The sequence below is a fragment of the Gymnogyps californianus genome, chromosome 2 (genome assembly GCF_018139145.2).
Source record: "Gymnogyps californianus isolate 813 chromosome 2, ASM1813914v2, whole genome shotgun sequence".
Taxonomy (NCBI): Eukaryota; Metazoa; Chordata; class Aves; order Accipitriformes; family Cathartidae; genus Gymnogyps; species Gymnogyps californianus.
In genome coordinates, this window is record NC_059472.1 from 93,887,205 (window position 1) to 93,906,150 (window position 18,946).

General features: G+C 40.9%; 2 protein-coding genes across 4 annotated transcripts in view; one reads left to right on the top strand and one right to left on the bottom strand.

Moving 5' to 3' along the window:
* Positions 1-11,705, bottom strand: part of LYRM4 (LYR motif containing 4) — a 96,016-nt gene extending 84,311 nt beyond the window's left edge. For both annotated transcript variants that reach the window (XM_050892738.1, XM_050892737.1), the window contains exon 1: positions 11,082-11,705. In XM_050892738.1, the coding sequence (XP_050748695.1) occupies positions 11,082-11,167 (86 nt within the window). In that variant the 5' untranslated portion in view covers positions 11,168-11,705. The remainder of the gene's footprint in view (positions 1-11,081) is intronic.
* A 3,041-nt stretch (positions 11,706-14,746) lies between these two features.
* FARS2 (phenylalanyl-tRNA synthetase 2, mitochondrial) overlaps positions 14,747-18,946 on the top strand; it is a 247,512-nt gene continuing 243,312 nt past the window's right edge. For both annotated transcript variants that reach the window (XM_050892724.1, XM_050892725.1), the window contains exons 1-3: positions 14,747-14,806; positions 17,267-17,317; positions 17,884-17,970. The gene's annotated coding sequence lies outside the window, so the exon portion shown is untranslated. The remainder of the gene's footprint in view (positions 14,807-17,266; positions 17,318-17,883; positions 17,971-18,946) is intronic.

Consider the following 18,946-nt stretch of genomic DNA (forward strand, 5'->3'; position numbering starts at 1 on the left):
CACAACACGCTTCTATTTGACATCCAGAACATAATTCAAGCTATAAACTTCAAGGACATACTGCGGCTTGTACTATGTCTTAAGCACTTCACTTCAGCTGTACTGACTTTAAAATATTTTCCTGAGAGGGAAGCAGTCTGGTGTTATTTAAATAAATAAAAACATTGATTACGAGGGGAGGCACATTTTGATGAATGAATGAATTATTGTTTCACAAAGAATTCCATTAGTGATTCAATCCAAAACTTGACAAAATGTGATGGCTTGCACCTAGCCCCTTCCACTCTCAGTTCCCCTGTTCTTAACTGTTATTAACAATGCAAATAAATGATGGCTTCTGAACCACCCCCAGGAAAGTGCAGAAAACTGTTTAACATTCACTGAATGTGTAACCATCAACGGTGGCTATCCACAAGATAAACTGATTTTCTCCAGCACCAAGGCTCTGAGGAAACCTGTGTCCACATTTCTCCTGCTTATGCAAACGATGAACAGATGTTTACATCTGCCTGTGACTGCAAGTGAGCATTGTGATAATCTGTATGTTTGACAGAGAAAGAAATAATGCTGTAAATAAATACTAGGAAGCAAAAATACCGTGTATCTTGCAAGCAAATACTAGTTAGCAGAAATCACGTGCTGTGCAAGAGAAAGATGGAGACAACTCTGTAAAGACTGACCTCACAGGATTACAATAAATTATTCTCATAGGCACTTAAAGTCACAGAACTAAGTTCAATTATATAAGCTTCAATACCATAATAGATTAGTGATTATTGCCAATATATTAGAACTGATGATAGTTTCAGGGAAAGATTTTTTTTTTTTTTAAACACATACTTTCTCTGGCAGATAAAATAAGACAATCTTACTTTTATACAAGCTAATGATTTAGAAACAGGTCTTTAATGGTTCCAGACCAGGATATGCCAGACAAACAGACTCAGAAGGACTGTCAAGACCTGGCAATGAAGTTTGTGGAGAATCTGACTGCTGTCATACTCAGAATCCCGCAAGACATTTTGAATCTCATGCTGATTTCATGTAAAATATTCATGGAGCTGTATTTATTTAAATACTAGTTTCTTGCAAAGTATATTAAAAAAATACAGTTAATTATGTCAACTTATAAATCAGCATTTTCTAAATTTAAGTTAAATGTCTTTTGATCCAAATGCTATCGAGTTCAAGGAAAAAAAAAAAGCACTGCAATTCAATGGAGTTTCATTTGTAACACAACTAACACACCTATCATACTTCCTCTAGCTTCCACAATGGCTTCACAGCTTGCTTTAAACAGAGATTTTTGAAAAAGAATTACTGGGACGGAGCAGAAGTGAATTCCTGAGCTCTTCATACCAATACATTCATACATGCCTACACACACATAGTATTTACTTTGTACATAGGCTTCTTTTCTTTAGAAGACTTAAATGTGATTTAACCAATTGCTATTTATTTAAAAAGTTAGAAAAATATATCTAAGAAGCAACTTTTCCCAAGACTTTGTAACAAACGTGAAGCTGAACAGAAGTCTAGTCCTAAGTATTGTGAGTCTCTGAATACCAGCCAAGCCTGGCATTTAGCCATTCACAGCACAGGATCTTCAAATTTTCCTGAAGAATAATTTAAAGATTTTATTTCATACACATTCTTTTAAGGAAGACAGCATCCGAACACAACTGAATTCTTTCACTATTATATTAAATGTTCAGTTGTGCATTGCGTCCTGAGAAGAATGTTAGAATTTTATACAGAGATCAGGTGAAAAGGAATAGAACAGAATAAAAAGTAGAAAAAAATGTAAGGGAAAAAGGGCATTTTCCATAATGCCATCCTAGCCAGAATATTGTCTGAATGATTTGTGGCATCTTCATTCTTGAGAAAGAACTATAATATCAAGAAGAATCCCCAAAAATATTCCTCACTGAGGACATCCTCTGTACCGAGTTCTGTGCAAAACAGTCATGGAACAGCTGGCCCAAGTATTCACACACACAAGAAAACAATCAAGAAAGTTTTCTTTTCATGCCCATTTTTCTTGGAAAAGCAGACAACCATGTACAATCTAGGACTGTACTTTCTTGGTCAGTAAACCCAAAAAACCATGGGAAGCACTTTATCAAAGAGGTAGTTCAGACAGCATCCTTCCTATCAGTTGCTGCAGCAAGTGGTTCTAAACATTGCCCGATCAACTGCAGTTTCTTTTTTTTGCAAAATTACTTTGATTTTTTTAAAATCCAGAATGCTGATCTTCTAAAAAATACTTGCAATAATAACCTGTGTCTACTGTGTCTTGAATTAGTCTTGATGTTACGAGGTCAGCATCTTTTCATCATGGGCAGCATACAGATGGGTACAGTAAGGAACTAAATGTTAAAGCCACATCCAAGTGTAAGGAAAGGAGGAGGTGAGCTAGTTTTTAAGTATTGAAATGCTATCCTATTACTACATTACAAAGTGTTTTTCATTTACCAGAAATCATATGCATACGTCTATTGGCGTGAATCACTGCCAGAGGCAGTAATTTTTCTATTACTCTCATTAGTTCTCAAACAAATTCTACTGGTAATTAAATCTTACATAAAAAGAAAAATGTCCCTGTTCTACTGTGCTATACAAAGAATGCAAATAATGTCTTGGATAACAACCACATCAGATTTACTCAATTTGGGTGCCTTTACTAAAATAACAAAGTCCATTAATCAGTCTTTTGAGGAAGCCCCCACTCATTTGTCTTCCAACTATAAAATTTCAATTTTTCCAGAACTCTGTATACTATGTATGTGCTCCAAACTCTCCCTCCAATTTATTACTATTCAAAAGTCTCCTCTGCCAAAAAAAAAGGAAGTCAAGAAAATTACATCAAAATTGATGCATAGATATCCTTTATTGTTTAGGAAGAGCATAATTTCACAAGGGTAAAGTGAATGTATTTGGAAAATGACAATCATCGTTGTACCTTTAAATCCAAGAAAGCAACTCCTAATGAACACGATCAACAGAACTTTGATGGAACGATTTTCAGTTGGGAAATGTTACTATCAAAAAACCAAAACATTTGGCAAAATTGTTTCCCTTTGGTTTAAAATTTCTTTTCAGAGAAATATGTTCTGATGGTATCTAATGGTTATGTTTTGACATTTTTGGAACAGAATGCTTTAGTTGTCTTTCCAAAATAATGTATACATAGAATACTGAAGTCAAATGGAAATACGTCAATACTGTCAGACCCAAAGTCTGACAATCCAAAATCATGTTCTTATGCCTCTTTATTTTCCCCAAAAGTGCATGCATTTCCATGTTTTACTACAATTCACAGTGTAATCATCTCCATCCTTTTCACAGTTCCCATACTAATCATCGGATTGAGCACCATCCAGAGCTCTTAAAACACCCACTTCTCTATTGAAGCATACATGATTCTGATAGAATAAGGCAATATACATAAAAGACCCTAAAATAACATAATAGCAAAATATCTGCATGGTATGTGGTCACTGAAATAATGGCCAAAATTTAACTCCCCAAAGAAAGAGATATTAATAAGGCCAACCACAAATCTGTGTGAATGCTCTACAAAAATGATCTACAAACGTGCAGTGCCCGTTTGCCCATGATTTTGGGTCAAGCAGCTACGAGGCCGAAACAAGTGTCTGCAACAGCATAGGATGGAAACCACCCTGCACCCCAGGCTCAGGAATACCACAGCTGCTTGCAGCCCTAAATTTTTTTATACTTTTCAAGTAGATTACAGAGATAGCCACGTACTCATCATGTGGGAAATTAACTCAAAAACTCCTAAAGTTTATTATCACTCAGAACACAGCCAGCAATTACATAGAGAGAAGGAAAAATAAGTTATCCACTTTCTTTGCACAGCCAAGGAAAAAACGGATATTATAAAGCTGCAGTTCAGTCACCTTACTCCTACAAAGAAGCCAGACAGCTCTGCTGGGCAGAACTGACAATTTTATTTTTTCCTGCATTTCTTATCTCAGCTACAAACTACCACTTCAGACAGAATACAGTACTTTCTATAACATGGCATGTCTCTGTTTTCTCACTGTTTTGGATTTTTTTTTTTTTAAATCACCATTTAGTCTTTTTTTCCTCCATAACACACAGAAACATGCTACCAAGAGCTGACAATCTGCTGGCAGATCTTGTCAATCACAACCTTCATTAGGAGAACCAGCGAGAAAAAGGCTTATTCAGCCTGGATAACTGTCACATGTAAAATTTTAACGCGGTTGTTAAATTACCTGAGTGATAAAAGTACAGAAAGGACCAGTGACCAGATTCTATATACCAGGGACTAAAAGCAAAGTAAGATTTTTCAATTAAAGTGACCAAATAAGGCATGTTGGGAGGAAGAGAAAGAAACCCATTTTTGAAAAAGCGTATTTTTTAAAAATTTTATGTGGTGTGAATTATGTTGTCAAGAAAGTTGTTAGCAGAATCTTAAAAGCTTTATGCCTCCTTGAAGAACAGGTCATTATGCAACTACAGGTCAACTCAGCCTATACTTGTGCAAAAATCCAGCTGCTCCCGTGAACGCTCTGAACTGGCACCCTGTGTATCTGACTATTCCCACAGCCTGCTCCTTCCCTAGTTCAAGGAACCATTGAGACAGGCGCCACACAGAAGCGGACAGCCTGAATTGCTATGGCAGTTACAACTTATTCCTGGACATCCTCTTTCCTACTGTTGCAGCAGTAGGAGAATGCACCTTCTGAGCAGCTCCCCTCCTTTGCATGGGCTCATTTGGCATGGCCAGAAGAAGCCTTTGCTGAAATCCAAAAGCATAAACCCCTCAGCCCATAGCCCACGAGCAGAAAGCCCCTGCAGCCTGGCAAGTCGACCTACTTGATCAGCTCTTAGCAGCCCTCTTTCCCAAAGGAATGGACTATAGGCTAGACTGACATGCGAAGTAACATGAGAAAAGTTAGTCTACTAAATGGACAACACGAAATTTCATCTAAGGGCAATGATTTTACCTCATATAACCACTTGTACAAGTTTCTACATCAGATACGCTGCAAGAGGACCCACAAAGGTCCTATATATTGAATTAAGTTGCAACATGTAAGAAAGCTTCCAGGTCCTATACATAAGAATGGAATCAAGGAACAATCACAATATACTGATTGTGCATTCATGCTCCACCAAAAGTCCATTTCACTCTAAGTGACACAAGGTATTAAGGGGCTAGATGCAGCATCTGTGCCCAGCTGCCAAGGAGGAAGAAAAAAGGTTGCATTCATTCTCAAACTACTAACAACAACTCTCAAACAACTCTGACACCACAGACGGCAATAAAATGAGCTTGTAAGAAAAACATAAACACCTGCAAGATAGATAAAAACAAAGTAGGCAGAAAGCTGAGGTAGGATTTAATACAGACATGAAATGATTTTTCATGTTGCTTCTTAAAAAATAAAGAATTGGAATTCCATCTGGGAAATGAGAGGATGAACACATTTAGAATTTTTTTAACATCTCGTGTTAAATTTGTGTTCAAAGAGCATCCTATAGCAGTTTCACATCTTTCTCCAGAGCGTAGTATCTAAGAATCTTGCCATTAAGCATGCACAAAAATTAGAATAACAAAGCGTATGCCAATGTATTGCTATATCCCAGTTCCTCACCTTAGCCTAAAAAGTTGATCAGCACACTCACTATTTGAGCAAGACTTTAATTTGGGTAGCAGTTAGCCAGAAGTCTCAAAATGGAAAAGACTGACATTAGTGGAACAGCAACAGAAACATTGAGAAATGGTGCATTACTAAACCAGACCCCTTGTCCAAATGTTCAAGGATGGCTCTTTGTTTATTTTTGTGTTTAATCAGGAGTCACGATCAATCTTTACATAACAGTAGCTGGCATCTGACATAGTTCCTTTTTCCATTTTCCTATTTGCAAAAAGCAGACTAAATCTTGCATACACAGCAATGATCATCAGCTGAAATATTTTCTTAAACACAGATCAGCTTATTTTTTATGTATAACAGTAAGAGTTACCACCTCTACACATACAGAATACCTGGCCATCCGTGCCAAATTTAATGACACTGACTATGAACAAGAGACTTTTTTTTTTTCCACAGACCCATCTGGACTTACGGGAGTAGCAACTTATTGCCATGAATAAAAAATAAGTAAGCATTTTATTTTAGTGATTATCATTGTTCTTTACTCTGATTTCATGCATGCAGAAGACCTCAAACTGTAGAAATGTAAGTTCTAACGTTAAAACTTTGTCTCACCAAACTTTTACATTAAATTCAGATATTAAGCTTAGTGCAAAAACACAGGAATCACAAACTTTTTTTTCAGAACAGCTTTAACACCAAAAGACTAAAAACACCTTAAGAACATGCTCTGCCCTGTATAGTGGAATCCCTGAATTTTTACTTCCTAAACTTTCATTCAAAACAAAAAGGCCACATTTATCATAAGCACCTTGAGATTTTTAAAATCAACATTTTCTTCATGTTGATAAAATCTTTCAGAGAAAGACTAAATCAAAATCTGTATGAAGTTTAACAAAGACAACTGCAAGGTCCTGCACCTGGGAAGACCTAAACAGAGAGCCCAGCACAGGCGAGGATCTGTGTGGCTGGGGAACAGCCTTGCCAAAAGAGACCTGGGGGTCCTGGTGGACAACAAGCTGAACGTGAGTCAGCAGTGTGTCACTGCAGCAACGAAGGCAAATCAGATCCTGGGCTGCATCCGCAGGGGCATTACTAGCAGAGACAGAGATGTGGTCATCCCACTCAGCGCTTGTGAGGCTGCACCTGGAGTATTGTGACCAGTTCTGGTCCCCTCAATCCAAGAAAGATGTGGACCAAGTGGAGAGGTCCAAAGGAGGGCCACAAAGATGATCAAAGGGCTGGAGAACCTGCCCTATGAAGAAAGACTGAAGGAGTTATGTCTCTTCCTCCTGGAGAAGGGGAGGCTCAGGGGGGATCTCATCACAGTTTTCCAGTACTTAAAGGGCAGCTACAAAGAGGATGGAACCTCTCTCTTCACAAGGAGCCACAAGAAGAGGACAAGGGGCAACGGGTACAAGTTGCACTGGAAGAGGTTTCATCTGGACGTAAGAAAGAAACTTTTGACAGTCAGAACAATCAACCACTGGAACAACCTCCCCAGGGACGTGGTAGAGTCCCAGTCACTGGAGGTTTTAAAGATGTGACTGGACAGGGTGCTAGATAATCTCACCTAGGCTCCCTTTTCCACGAAAGGTTGGACCAGATGATCTTTGCAGGTCCCTTCCAACCCGGGCTGTTCTATGGTTCTGTGTCTCCCTAAAATCAGATCAGCAACTATGTTGTTCAAAGCACGAAAAACAACTGGCACTGAAAAAACAGTATAACTTATTTTGCCCAGTTTTGTTCTTAGGTTAGCAGAGATTTGCAAAAATCAGATTTACTAGTTTTAAAATCTTGAAGGATATGTCTCAGATGAAACTGCATGCATTCAATTAACTTGTTTCCAATGCAAAACCTGTTTTGACAAATTTCCTTCCCTGATTCTTCTATATTCTGGGTAGTTTTATTAATTAATCAAATAATATTGCACTTTCTAATAGAAAAATCAAATTCCATTAAAATGCAATTTACACAGACAAGAAAAAATAGATCTATAAATAAAAATGCAACATCCACCAGTTAACAGAGAACATAATGGATAACTGAAATAAATATACAATAAATCAAGAAATACCTTAAAAAAAATAAAGAAATTATTTGCAGAAAAATTCCAACACAGAGACTTTAAGCTTCTGACATTGCTTATAACTACAGGAAATTAAAGAATTAGAAAGGAGACCAGCTGGAAGCATGTCATATGATGTTTCCCAGAACTTATTAGCCAGTGTTAGTATCTTTATAGGCCAAGGAAGGCTGGGGACCTGAAAATCATAGTAATGTTGGTTAGCTAGAACCTCTGGAGCTTATCCAAGCCAACCTCCCACTTGAAGTGGGCCCATCCGCAACAAGGTCAGGTCAGCCATGGTGCTGTTCGGCTAAACCTGTCATGAAAACCTTCAAAAATGGAGATGTCAAAATCTCTCGGGGTGACCTGCTCCAGTCCTGCGCTACCATTCTAGAGAAAACCCTCTTCCACTAGATTGCCACGCGTTTTGACGAGTGAGCTTCAGTCATGTTAAACAAACAAGAAAATTTAAAGTTCAGATTACCCTCATTTGCAACCAGATATGTTAACAGCTTTAACAAGCTTATAAATGCTTTTGTTTTCTGTACCAAAAAAGAGACACAACATAAAGACATTATTTAAATCACAAATGAAATTCTATTTAGAAATTATCCCTTAAATCAATTTAGTTGAGACTGTAATCCAACACGCTATAAACCGTCAGAGGATCTACTTTTTGTCAACCAAGCAGAAGAAAACAGTACACTCATTAAGAACCACCTTTTTGACTCAAAACCTAACATCTTCCCTCTTCGCATATTGATTTTCGTCCAGTACCAATCACTCTCCCTTCCTCAGACTGTCTGCATGGGTAACAGGGCAGAAGGGCAGACATGAAATTACTCACAGTCTACGAAATTCTCTCTCCCTGCTGTTAAAACCTGGCCTATACATCTGGGCCTCCAAACACTCCATAACGTTTACTGCAGGGCTCTAGAGATGCCCCTGTGTGTTGTTACTCTGAAGGCTGTCAGTGGTGACCTCAGTTACTTTAAGACATGAATGTTAATTCTTCACAGTTATGGCAATAAAAGTTCTTTTGGGTGGTAGAAGAAAATTTGGTACTACCAGATGACATATAGAATATATTTACTAGGAAAGTCACAAAACAAAAATATTGAATTTTCCATCACACTATGTATGTACACATTTAAGAGAAAAAGCTCAGCAAGCAAATAAGGAGACAATAACCAGCTGATCGTACTCCAGATGTACGCTTACAAATATGCACTGTTTGCAATAATAAAATATTTTGAAATTCTCTAACTGAAATCATGAATCAATAAGATTAATCTTTAATACTTTCTACTTTGCTACAAGTTGGTTCTTTACAAAGTCATTAGGGTTACTCCAGGGTACTACCATATCACATTACAGCAGCCCTGAGGACATGGCAGGACTGTTATCTTGGCATGGAAGAAGCTAGCAGGGTGTCCATTTTAGCTATGGGTGTGGCATAAACACCAAGGCAGAATTGTTGTGGTCCCAGCAGATGTCTACACATAATAGCTGCTGATCATTTCTTGCTAGAAACTGCTATTGCTTTTAGTGCTCACAAATGTGTATACACCGCAAGATTTTATACAGTTGCTGATTTTACAGTATCTAAGGACAGGCCCATCAAAACCTGAGATCTTTCCTTTAAGGAAAGGGAAAACTTGCACCATGATATGGTGTCAAAAAATCAGATATCCAAGGTAAACTCATATCTTATGATTTCTATACTTTAAAATTTGCTAGTATAAAAACACTAAAAGAAACAGAACGAAAAGTTTTACATTGTGTTAAGCAGAAAACTCACTGGTGCACCTATTGTTGTGTGATAGTTAATCTTCATGCCAAAATTTCCATACAGCCAAGACCCCCCAGGTAGATACTTCATTTTGGGGGGGGGGGCTGGGCTCCAGGTACGGCTTATAGAGAAGAGATGACAAAAATTTCCCAAGTTCCCTGTGCTCCACCAGCAAGGGGCTGGGCAGAGGGGGGTCCACATGTGGTCTGTGAGGCTGGTGCCACCAATTACTGGTGCAACCGCTGTGAGGTGGTGCTGGTGTGCTTCCTCCCACTGCTGTGGACTCAGCTTCCTCACTGATCACTGCCTAGCACAAACCCATTGCTGAAAACATGCCGTGGCCCACACGGGAGTTACGTTCAACTGTTCACCAACTGCACATCTCACGGGACTCAAGCCATGCCCATTACATACAGTCCTCTCTTTGTTAGCCAGAATAATGGCAAGCTGCGATACTCAGGACAGCGAAGAGCAGGGGCAAGCCTTGATAGCAGGGGAACTAAAGAAGGAGTAGGGGAACATGATGCACACACATGCTGTTGCGTGGAGTTAGCAATAAAGGTTTATTAGCTCCAGCTCAGTTTCAGCCCCACAGCCTTTCTTCTCAGGGCACTCCCTCACACATGAGGTTTGGGGAATACTTATGCCTTGAAGAGTGCAGAGCTCACCATGGTTATGCAAGTTCAAAGGCTTCTGTTCCCAGTTCTTGCCAGGCTGGAGATGATTCACAGCAAAGGTAGCTCACATGTGTCTGCCCGAAGTCCAACTGAGCGGTGAAGTGAATAAACTACCAGTGGGTAATACAATTTTGCCAGTGCTGGTGGGGAGCACCCCCTGTGAATGCAGCAGATATCTAAAGGAGACCAGGCCTATACCTGTAGCACACACGCAGGCATACCCTTTGCCAAAAAATGGTGCATGTCTTTCACCAACAGCCATTGAAGGCAGCCAGCCACGCAGCATGGCATCCTGTGTGGCGGGACAGGTGAACCCTGCTCCCTCATCGCACGCAGCACCCTGAGCTTGGGCACAGCACATGGCGTAGAGGTTTGGCAGGGAAGCCAGCCTCCTCCAGCACAACTAGGGCTGCAACCTGGCCCAGGCTCTCCTCCGCCAGGAGAAGGGCAGCATCCAGACCAGACACGACCTTTTTCAGGCTGGGACAATCTCTGCCCTGTCCCTTCCACCTACAACAGGGAGGGCCCATAACCGGGTGCTTTTCAGGCAGCCCGGGGACAGGCACAGGGACCGGGGGCTGACCCTCCCCTGCGCCCCGAGTCGGGCCCCGACTCAGGCCCGGGCAAGCCGCCGCGGCCGGGCCCGCTCTCGCTCCTGCCCCCAGGGCACGGCTCGGCCTGGGCGGCCGCCCGCTCCTCCGCGGGGTCCCCGGAGGTCACAGCTCCCTTGCGCCCGCCAGAAGCGAGCGCCTCACGCGGCCCCTGCCCAGCCCCAAACAACGCCGGCAGACCTCCTCCGCCCACCGTGAACCCCGCGCCTTCACGGGGAGAAGCGGGGCCCGGGCCGCTGCCCGCCCCGGAGCCCGTCCCCGCCCGGGCCGGGAGCGCACCTGTAGTTGTAGCCGCCGAAGCGCTGGCTCTCCCGCAGCAGGGCCCGGTACAGCCGCAGCACCTGGGCCCGGCTGGACGCTGCCATGTTGCCGACACTAGGCGGGTCCTCCCGCGGCGAGGCCCCTTTCCCCGCCCGCAGCGCCCGGGGCCGCGCCGGCCCCCGGAGCCGCCTCTCGCCACCCGCGCCGGCCTCTCTGCGCGCCTCCACGGCGGGCAGGCAGGGGCGGGGGCAGCCGCGGCGGCAGGAGCAGGAGCACGCGGCCGGGCGGTGAGTGGCGGATCGGTGAGGCAGCGGCCGCGGCTCGGCCCGGGCCCAGCGTAAGGCTCGGGGCGGGGCGGGGGCGAGGCCGCGGCCTGAGGGCTCTTCCCCGGCTGAGGGAGCCCCGAGGGGCGGCGGGCGCCTTTCCGCGCCGAGGGCTCGGGGCGGGTCCTGGGCCCGCCGGGTCGGCCCTGGCCGGCGCCGCAGGTGTGGTGGCTCCGCCGCGGTGTTCCTGCTCGAGCCTCGGCCTGCCCTCAAGTGCTACCGCCGCTTCCCCGCGAGGGCTCCTGTCGGCCTCGGTCGGTGCGGCTGTGAACGGCCCGAGCGCTGGCAGAGCGGGGAGGGGGAAAGGCCCAAGCGTTGGGGAAAGGAAAACCAGTGTTCAAATAAACTGCTCGGTGATAGTAGCGCGTTTGTGTGCACCCCTACTTGTTTTGTTGGTGTGTTGCATGGGGAGGGGGACGCTGGCAAGGTGGGATTGGTACAGGGCCTGGAAACGAGCAACAGGTGATGTGTGTTTGGTGATTGCATTGCAGTCCCTGTGTAAGTTTGCGGTGAACGTTTACTTGCCCTAGTGAACCAGGGCCTGATGTACTGCAGTGATGAGTTGTTTCTCTATCAGTATCCTGTTTTAAGTTGAATTCTGTTATTTAAACTAACTTGACTTGCGTAGTTATAGTTCAGGTACTGTTTAAGTTAAGCAGTGAGAGTCTCTGAAGGAGATTAGCAAGGATTTTCTGTCTCAGTGGTTTTATTTTCAATGGGAAATCTCCATTTACTATTTGTCTTGCTTTTTCCACAGTCCTGAGAAATTACTATATTGGTCTTATCAGTGCCCTCCCCTAGGGTTCCCCATTTGTGCAAGTTTTCAGAAAGCAAATAACTGTGTTGAACTTTAGGTGAATTTAATACACAGGCCCATATATGTTGAAACTGGCCTTCAAAAGGGCAGTACCCAGGCAGGAATCAGTGTACACAGTACCTATGTATTGTACAGCCCACAGAACATCAGGTTACCTGAACCATTTAAAAAGTAGGTTCTGCCTGTTTATTAGTGAAATCTTGGGTTTTATTCTTCTCTGCTGTATAGCTGGGGCTCTTCTTCTGCTTAAGCACCTCTTTTATTGTTTATACCTGATCCTTTTGTTGCTGGAAACAGCACATACCTAGCATCCTCTTCTGCTGAAAGTCTTGCCGCTCTAGGATAAACTTGACTTTGTAACTTACAGGTATGATGCCCCAGCTGTATTTAATACTGATTTTTAAATATTATCAATAATATAACTTATTTATAATCATTACATGGTTCCTACTTTCTCCACAGTATGTTCTGTATATAGTAGATATCTATATACATTCTACATGCCTCTGGCAAAAGTGCTTCAATTGCTGCTGCTAATTGAACTCATATTTTATTGTATATACACTTTGAGTATTATTATTTGTGTCAGTTGTACATCTGATGCAATTTACAGTTTATTGTATAGAACTAAAATAGTTCTATGCTTCTGTGTGTAAATAATATAGACACGCAAGGGGTTATCTCAAACTTGTCTTTGCAAGTATGCTATATTTTAGTAGCTCTTTCAGGCTTCTGGAAACTGAGATTTTCCATACATAGCAAATTTCTTGGATATCCTCTTTACCAAAACTAGAAATGTTACAGGTAATGTTGCATTTTTGTAGAAAAATGCAAGCAACTGAGGCACTGTGATAAGCATCATGTGTCTGAGGCCTTCCCTTCTAAGTTACAAAGCAATGTGTTTTGGGCTAGCTTTTGGCATTCGGGAAACCCAAACAGGAAAATATAAAGCAAGCATGCTCTTTAGTTGCCTGTGGGACCAACCAAATTCTCCTTGTAGCCCAAGCCGTATCGTTGACGCAGATTGCCATGCCAGAAGTGGAGTCTGTCTGAGGTGCTGGTGCTCCCTCATCTTTGCAGCTGTTGGCGGCTGGAGTGCTTAATACGTGTTAAAGCAGAACTCTTGCTTTATGTCTGCAGATTTGTCATCTTCCCTGAAAGCAGCAGTGGCAACGCTGCCCTTTGTTTTGATCGCGGGCTTCAGACAGCTTAAAAGATACGAGTCCGTCATGTACAGAGCAAAACCTAGCTTTGAGAGTTTAGCAAAGTTATGTGAAATCATTCTGTAGGTGAGTGTGGCAGTTATTCCATCTAATTTTACAACAGCCCTCTTTGTTATTGTGAGAAATAAAGTTTTGCTGCTATAGTCTTCAGCTCTAAAAGATGAGAGACTAATTGGAAAGAAAGCAAAACACATTAAGCAAATTTTGTTTACAAGTACACTATTGATTTAATATTTGTAAAGTAATTATAAATGATTTTGAAATAGCCTCAGGTGCTGTTCCTGTTCCTGAATCTCCCTGATGGTTTTTGTGATTTTTTTTTTTTTTTTATTTTTTTAGATAATCATGTTTTTATCTTAAAGAAGCATGGAAACCTCATATGTTTAGAATAAGCAATAAGCAAATGCAAAGTAAACATACCAAAGGAAAAAAGTCTTTCCTCTTGTCTCCCTTTCCTGGCTTAACCTTTATTACACTCAGGGAGGGAAGAACAATTTTTAGCAGAAACTTGTCATCTTTGTGCAGTTGGATTGGTGCTGCTGACTGGAAAAATTAATTATTTTATTATGTATTTTATTATTGCGTTTTCTTGGAAGCAATGGATCATGGTCTCGGAAGTCCTGTCATTCTGCAGTAAGTGGGCATTGCCTCTGCTGTGACTGGTGTACATGTGTTTCTGCTAGTCTTCTGTTTATGTGCATCACTGCAAGCCTGCAGAGAATTTGAAGGACAGACACAGCCCAAATGACCACTGTTGTGTCCTGTGACACTGGAGCCTGGGTATGGGGAAGCAGTAACGATCACTTCATTAACTACCTCCTCATTCCCTGGGGGGAATCCACACCTGAATTTAATCTAGACACCAAGCCAGGACCAATCAAGACATGGGCGGATGATTTGCTCCCCCCCCCCCCCCCCAAACTTCTCTGGTTTAAAACTCAGTGCTGTTTTATTATTACATTTTATGGAGATGTTTTTCTTACTTGCAGTGATACATAATCATTGTTGAAGGGGGGGGGGTGGGTGTTCATTTGTATGGAAGTCTTTTTGCTTTTGGCGTTTGGTCTGAGGAAGGAAGGTGGGCTGTGCCTTGTCTTTCTGCATCTCTTGGGATAAATAGGCACTTTGAGAATGATATAATAGTATCAGTATCTGGAATAGTTACTAATATTTAAAATATGTAGCTGCTAAAAAAAAAGGGGGGGGGGGTTTGGGTGAAATACCTGCAGAGACTGTGGACTGGTGTGAAAGGAAACAGCTGTTATATTCTCCAGTACATATTGGATGTTTTGTCCTACATTGCTGAATTGTTCCTTGCGGTACACTATTTCAGCTTTATGATATGGCACTCAACACTTCAAGAGAGCATGTGTTTTCCTGGTATGCTGCTGTTCATGTTCATTATTTTTCTTTGGGGGTCAGAATGATAATTGATTGTCATGATATTATCTCTTTTAATTACTGTTTTTCAATTTGTGAAAACATGTTAACTTTTCCCTGCTGCTGTGGTGCGGTTTCTCTCTCTTCTTCCCTGCTCTTAGTTCTTGATGGATGGTGTCGTGCACAGTGAGATCCTACCCAGTGTAGAGGAGGACCTTTAAAATAAGGACTATAAATCATGAGAATTTTGGGATTTCAGTCACAAATGTAACAAACTATAATTTAACCATTCCCTATAGTGAGTAAGATTTCCACAGTATCAAAAAGAGGCCTTGAATAACTCTGCTTTTTTAAAAAATATATATTTATTTGGTTGCCCTATAGAAAAGAACATTTTTAATCATGAGGAGAAACTTCCATGTTTCAAATTCAGCTATGCTCCTAAATTATTTGTGCATTTTGGAAAATTCTACCTAAGAGTTCAGAGGGAAGAAAAAAATGGGATGAAACTCTTCTCTTGGTCACTTTTTGTGAGTTAAGCCATCTGTTTCCAAACTGAATTGCAGAATGTTGTGTATTGTGTAAAGTAAGACTGTAAGAATAGTAATAATAGGGGGGGAAAAAAAAACCCCAAACTATGCCAGTAGTGGGTTTTCTGTTTTAATACTTGGTTGTGTAAGGGAATATCTGTTTTACTCAACCTTTTGCTGGTTCATGATCTCTCCTGCTGCAGGCATCAAACTGAAAGAAACACTGAACTTTGTTTTCCTTGTTGGCGTCAGTTTTCATCTTCTAATTTCCTGTGGCCATGTGCAACACCAGAGGATTTCATGGGCATCCTGTTGCCTGCTAACTATGTATCATGTTAAGCAGCTGGACAGTTCAGCAATTGTGGGATAACTTCTGGATCAATGACATGCAATGTTGATATATACCATGTTGATTTTGAAAGATGTTGATAGTGTACATATGTTGGTAAAGTACTTTGAAATGCCTGAAATAAAAATGCTGTAAAAGTCTTGAATTAAAAGGATAATTTTGTGTTACAGCGATAAGCAGGAGAATAAGTAATAGGGGATTAAAATTATGAGTGATACTTAAATAGTTCAGTGTGTAATAGTTGCATTAAATGCAAATGACACTTCTAACCTTAATGCTGATGAAATCCAAGGTATTTTTCAAGACAAGAACCCAACAAGAAATGAATGTATTTTTGTGGTGTGGCTGGTTGTTACACTGAAATCTTGCTGAGAAACCTAATCCGGAGAAGTGGGAAGGACAGGATTTAAGTGTTCTCATCCATGACCTCATCGATTCAGAAATGGTTTCTTTGCTGTGCTTTGCAGAGTTTTATCTAATTTAGTCTTAAATAACTTCCCTTTCTGTGGGAAAAATATTCTACTTTATATTGTATCTTGCTGTTAAGAAATGTTTTCTGATGCTCAGCCTATGCCACCCTCTTCCCTAAGTTCATCCCACTTCTTCATTTATGCCCCTTAGAGTCACGCTATGTAATTCCTCTCCCTCCTCCATGATTTACACTATCATCATATTTCTCAATAGCTGTCTTCCAGCCAGGCTAACTTATTTAGTTATTTTGAATTTTTTTTCATTCTTTTTTAGTGGATATTGACATTTTTAGCTTAGGAAGCAAACTTAGCTGTAGAACAAGGACTGATATTTTGTTTAAGAGCAACTGAAAATCTCTTTGTAGTCACTCCTGTATCTTTTTTGCTGACTTGTGATTTCCAGTTTGCCAAGTTGGTTACAAATGGTACTGCCAACCTTTTCAGTTAAAGATCATTATTCCATCTAAGATGTCTTGCTAGAGCAAAATTCTTCTCTTGAGTTTATTTTTGTCATGTATGAATGTGTATGTGAATATGTATAAAAGCATGTGTGAATATGTATAAAAACATGTGCACAGTCATGTTGTGGTGGTAAAGGTCATGCTGTTCATCCCAGATTCTCCTTGCTGCAGCGCTGGGGATGCGTGCACAGCTAACACAGTGCTGTGGGTTTTTTCTGGTTAGCCAGTCCCGTGTCCCAGGTATGGGAAATCAAAGACAACCTGCTGCTTGGCTGTATCCCAGTTCTTCTCCTGCTCTCTGCATTGTGGACATCGGCCCTCTTGTCAAATGATACTAGGGGCTAGCTCCACTCAAGTCAAGGGCTATTGCTTAAGTCCTTCCCTGAAAATCCACTTCACTAAGCATTTTCTTATAAATACTTCTTGTGTGATTATTTCCTGGAAGCAATTCCTAGAGCAAAGTATCAGTGGGGGTAGAAGTATCATGTTGCTATAAGGCAGAGTGGAGCTGATGTAGGAAAACATGTTATCCAAGGTAAAATAAAAGTGGAAAGTTCTTGTATAATATGTTGAAAAGGTGTTATTGGGGCAAGGTGTGACCTCTGAGAATGGGACGTGTGGAAGACGCTAATATTTTTATTTTTTTTTAGAGAAAGAAAGGTTGAGCAAAAATGTGTAAAGCAGCAAGGATTAAGTGAATTGTAAGTAGGCGATCTGTTCAGTTTTCTGACTGTGTGATGAGGGGAGGGGGAAATATGATTTTCCACTTGTAATGCATTTCATTTTATATGATGCTATGCATCCATGTGACTTTTTGTTCTGGTAGCTTGGCCTTTTGGTCCGGAAAAAACCCAACAGTTTAAATATGAAGCTGAAGCAAAGAAATCTAAAGAGAATATTTCTGGAGAGGAAAGAAAACTATAGAACAATGTTTTCATTTAAATGAGGAAAACAATATATCCGTATTAATGAATTGTAGTAACGGTAGAGTTTAAAATAACTTAATTTTGCATGATCCTTGACATTTTTTGATCTTTCATCTTGTGTCACTATCAGTTCTATGTCCCCAGAGCTCTGGCCAGCATTCATGATAGTGCATTAGGGACACGTTTCTAAATATATCATGCTTCTGATGCGTTTGTAGGATAAGATGAATTGTCAATATTTCCTCATGTGCCTTCACACTTCTAGACAGAACTTTCTTTTTATTTTATTTCTGTTTCAGTTTTTTATATATGGGGTGACTGTGCCAAAATTTGTCTTTCAGCCAGTCCCTGAAGAGAAGAAACAAAGCACTGACTAAAGCTAACGGGCAAAGGAAGCAGAGCTGACGAAAGATTATCTCTGCTTGTAGGTAAGTAATTACAAATAAATTTAGCTTTTTGAATCTATCTTTGACACCAGCACTGGCAGCCTTTTTAAGTAGTAACAAGTTTTCAGTCCTTGTCCATTTTAATTAAGAATAAAAAAAAATCTATATTCACCAACTGTTAAAGACAGGTATGTTAACTAGGTATGCTAGCTATCTAACTTTGCTTTCCATATAGAATTAATGAGTTTCCTTACTCCTAATACAAAGAAAATAATGAGACTTGAGATAAAAAAATAGGTAGATAATAATAATAATAGGTAGATAGGTAGAAAATGATAATCTTCTGAAGGACAAATTCAGAAGGACAAATTTTACCATCTTTATATTGGAGTACGTCTGTATTTTTGAATATAATCCCTTTGAAATCTGTCCAGCTACCTAAGCAATAAGTTGCTGTTCAGTGTGAGAACAGGTGGCAGAATTAGGTTCTCTGTACTTTACAAACCACTTATAATTGATGCAAGTTAGAATCCAGCATAAAATGCTCTGGTGAATGAGGAGTGAGCTCTTGAGAGAGGCAATGGTTACGGCCTTACAAATCCCACTGTTAACCTTCCAGCCTGTTATGTTCCTGTCCCCATAGCAGAATAAGCTAAAGGCAATGTGTGTTTGTGTCTCTTCATAAAGTTTTGTGTCTTAGCTCAAACTGGGGATGAGGGTGGATTTAGGTGGGGATGCAGACCTATGAAATGGAGCTGCCAGCTTTCCTATAGGGATGGGTTTAACATTCTGCAGAAAGGCAGGAAACAGGAATGGGGGAAGAAATAGTTTGAAGTACCGTTCTGGGAAGATTTATGAGAGTTCATCTGTCTGGATTCCTGAATTAAGTATCTCCCTGTTCTAGAATTTCTGTGATTAGCTTTTTCAGGTATGCTTTGTAGCCTAGGATCAGTTTTGCCCAAGATCAGTTTTTTTGTTTTTATTTTTTTCCTGGCACTATACATGCTTTGTTTCCTTT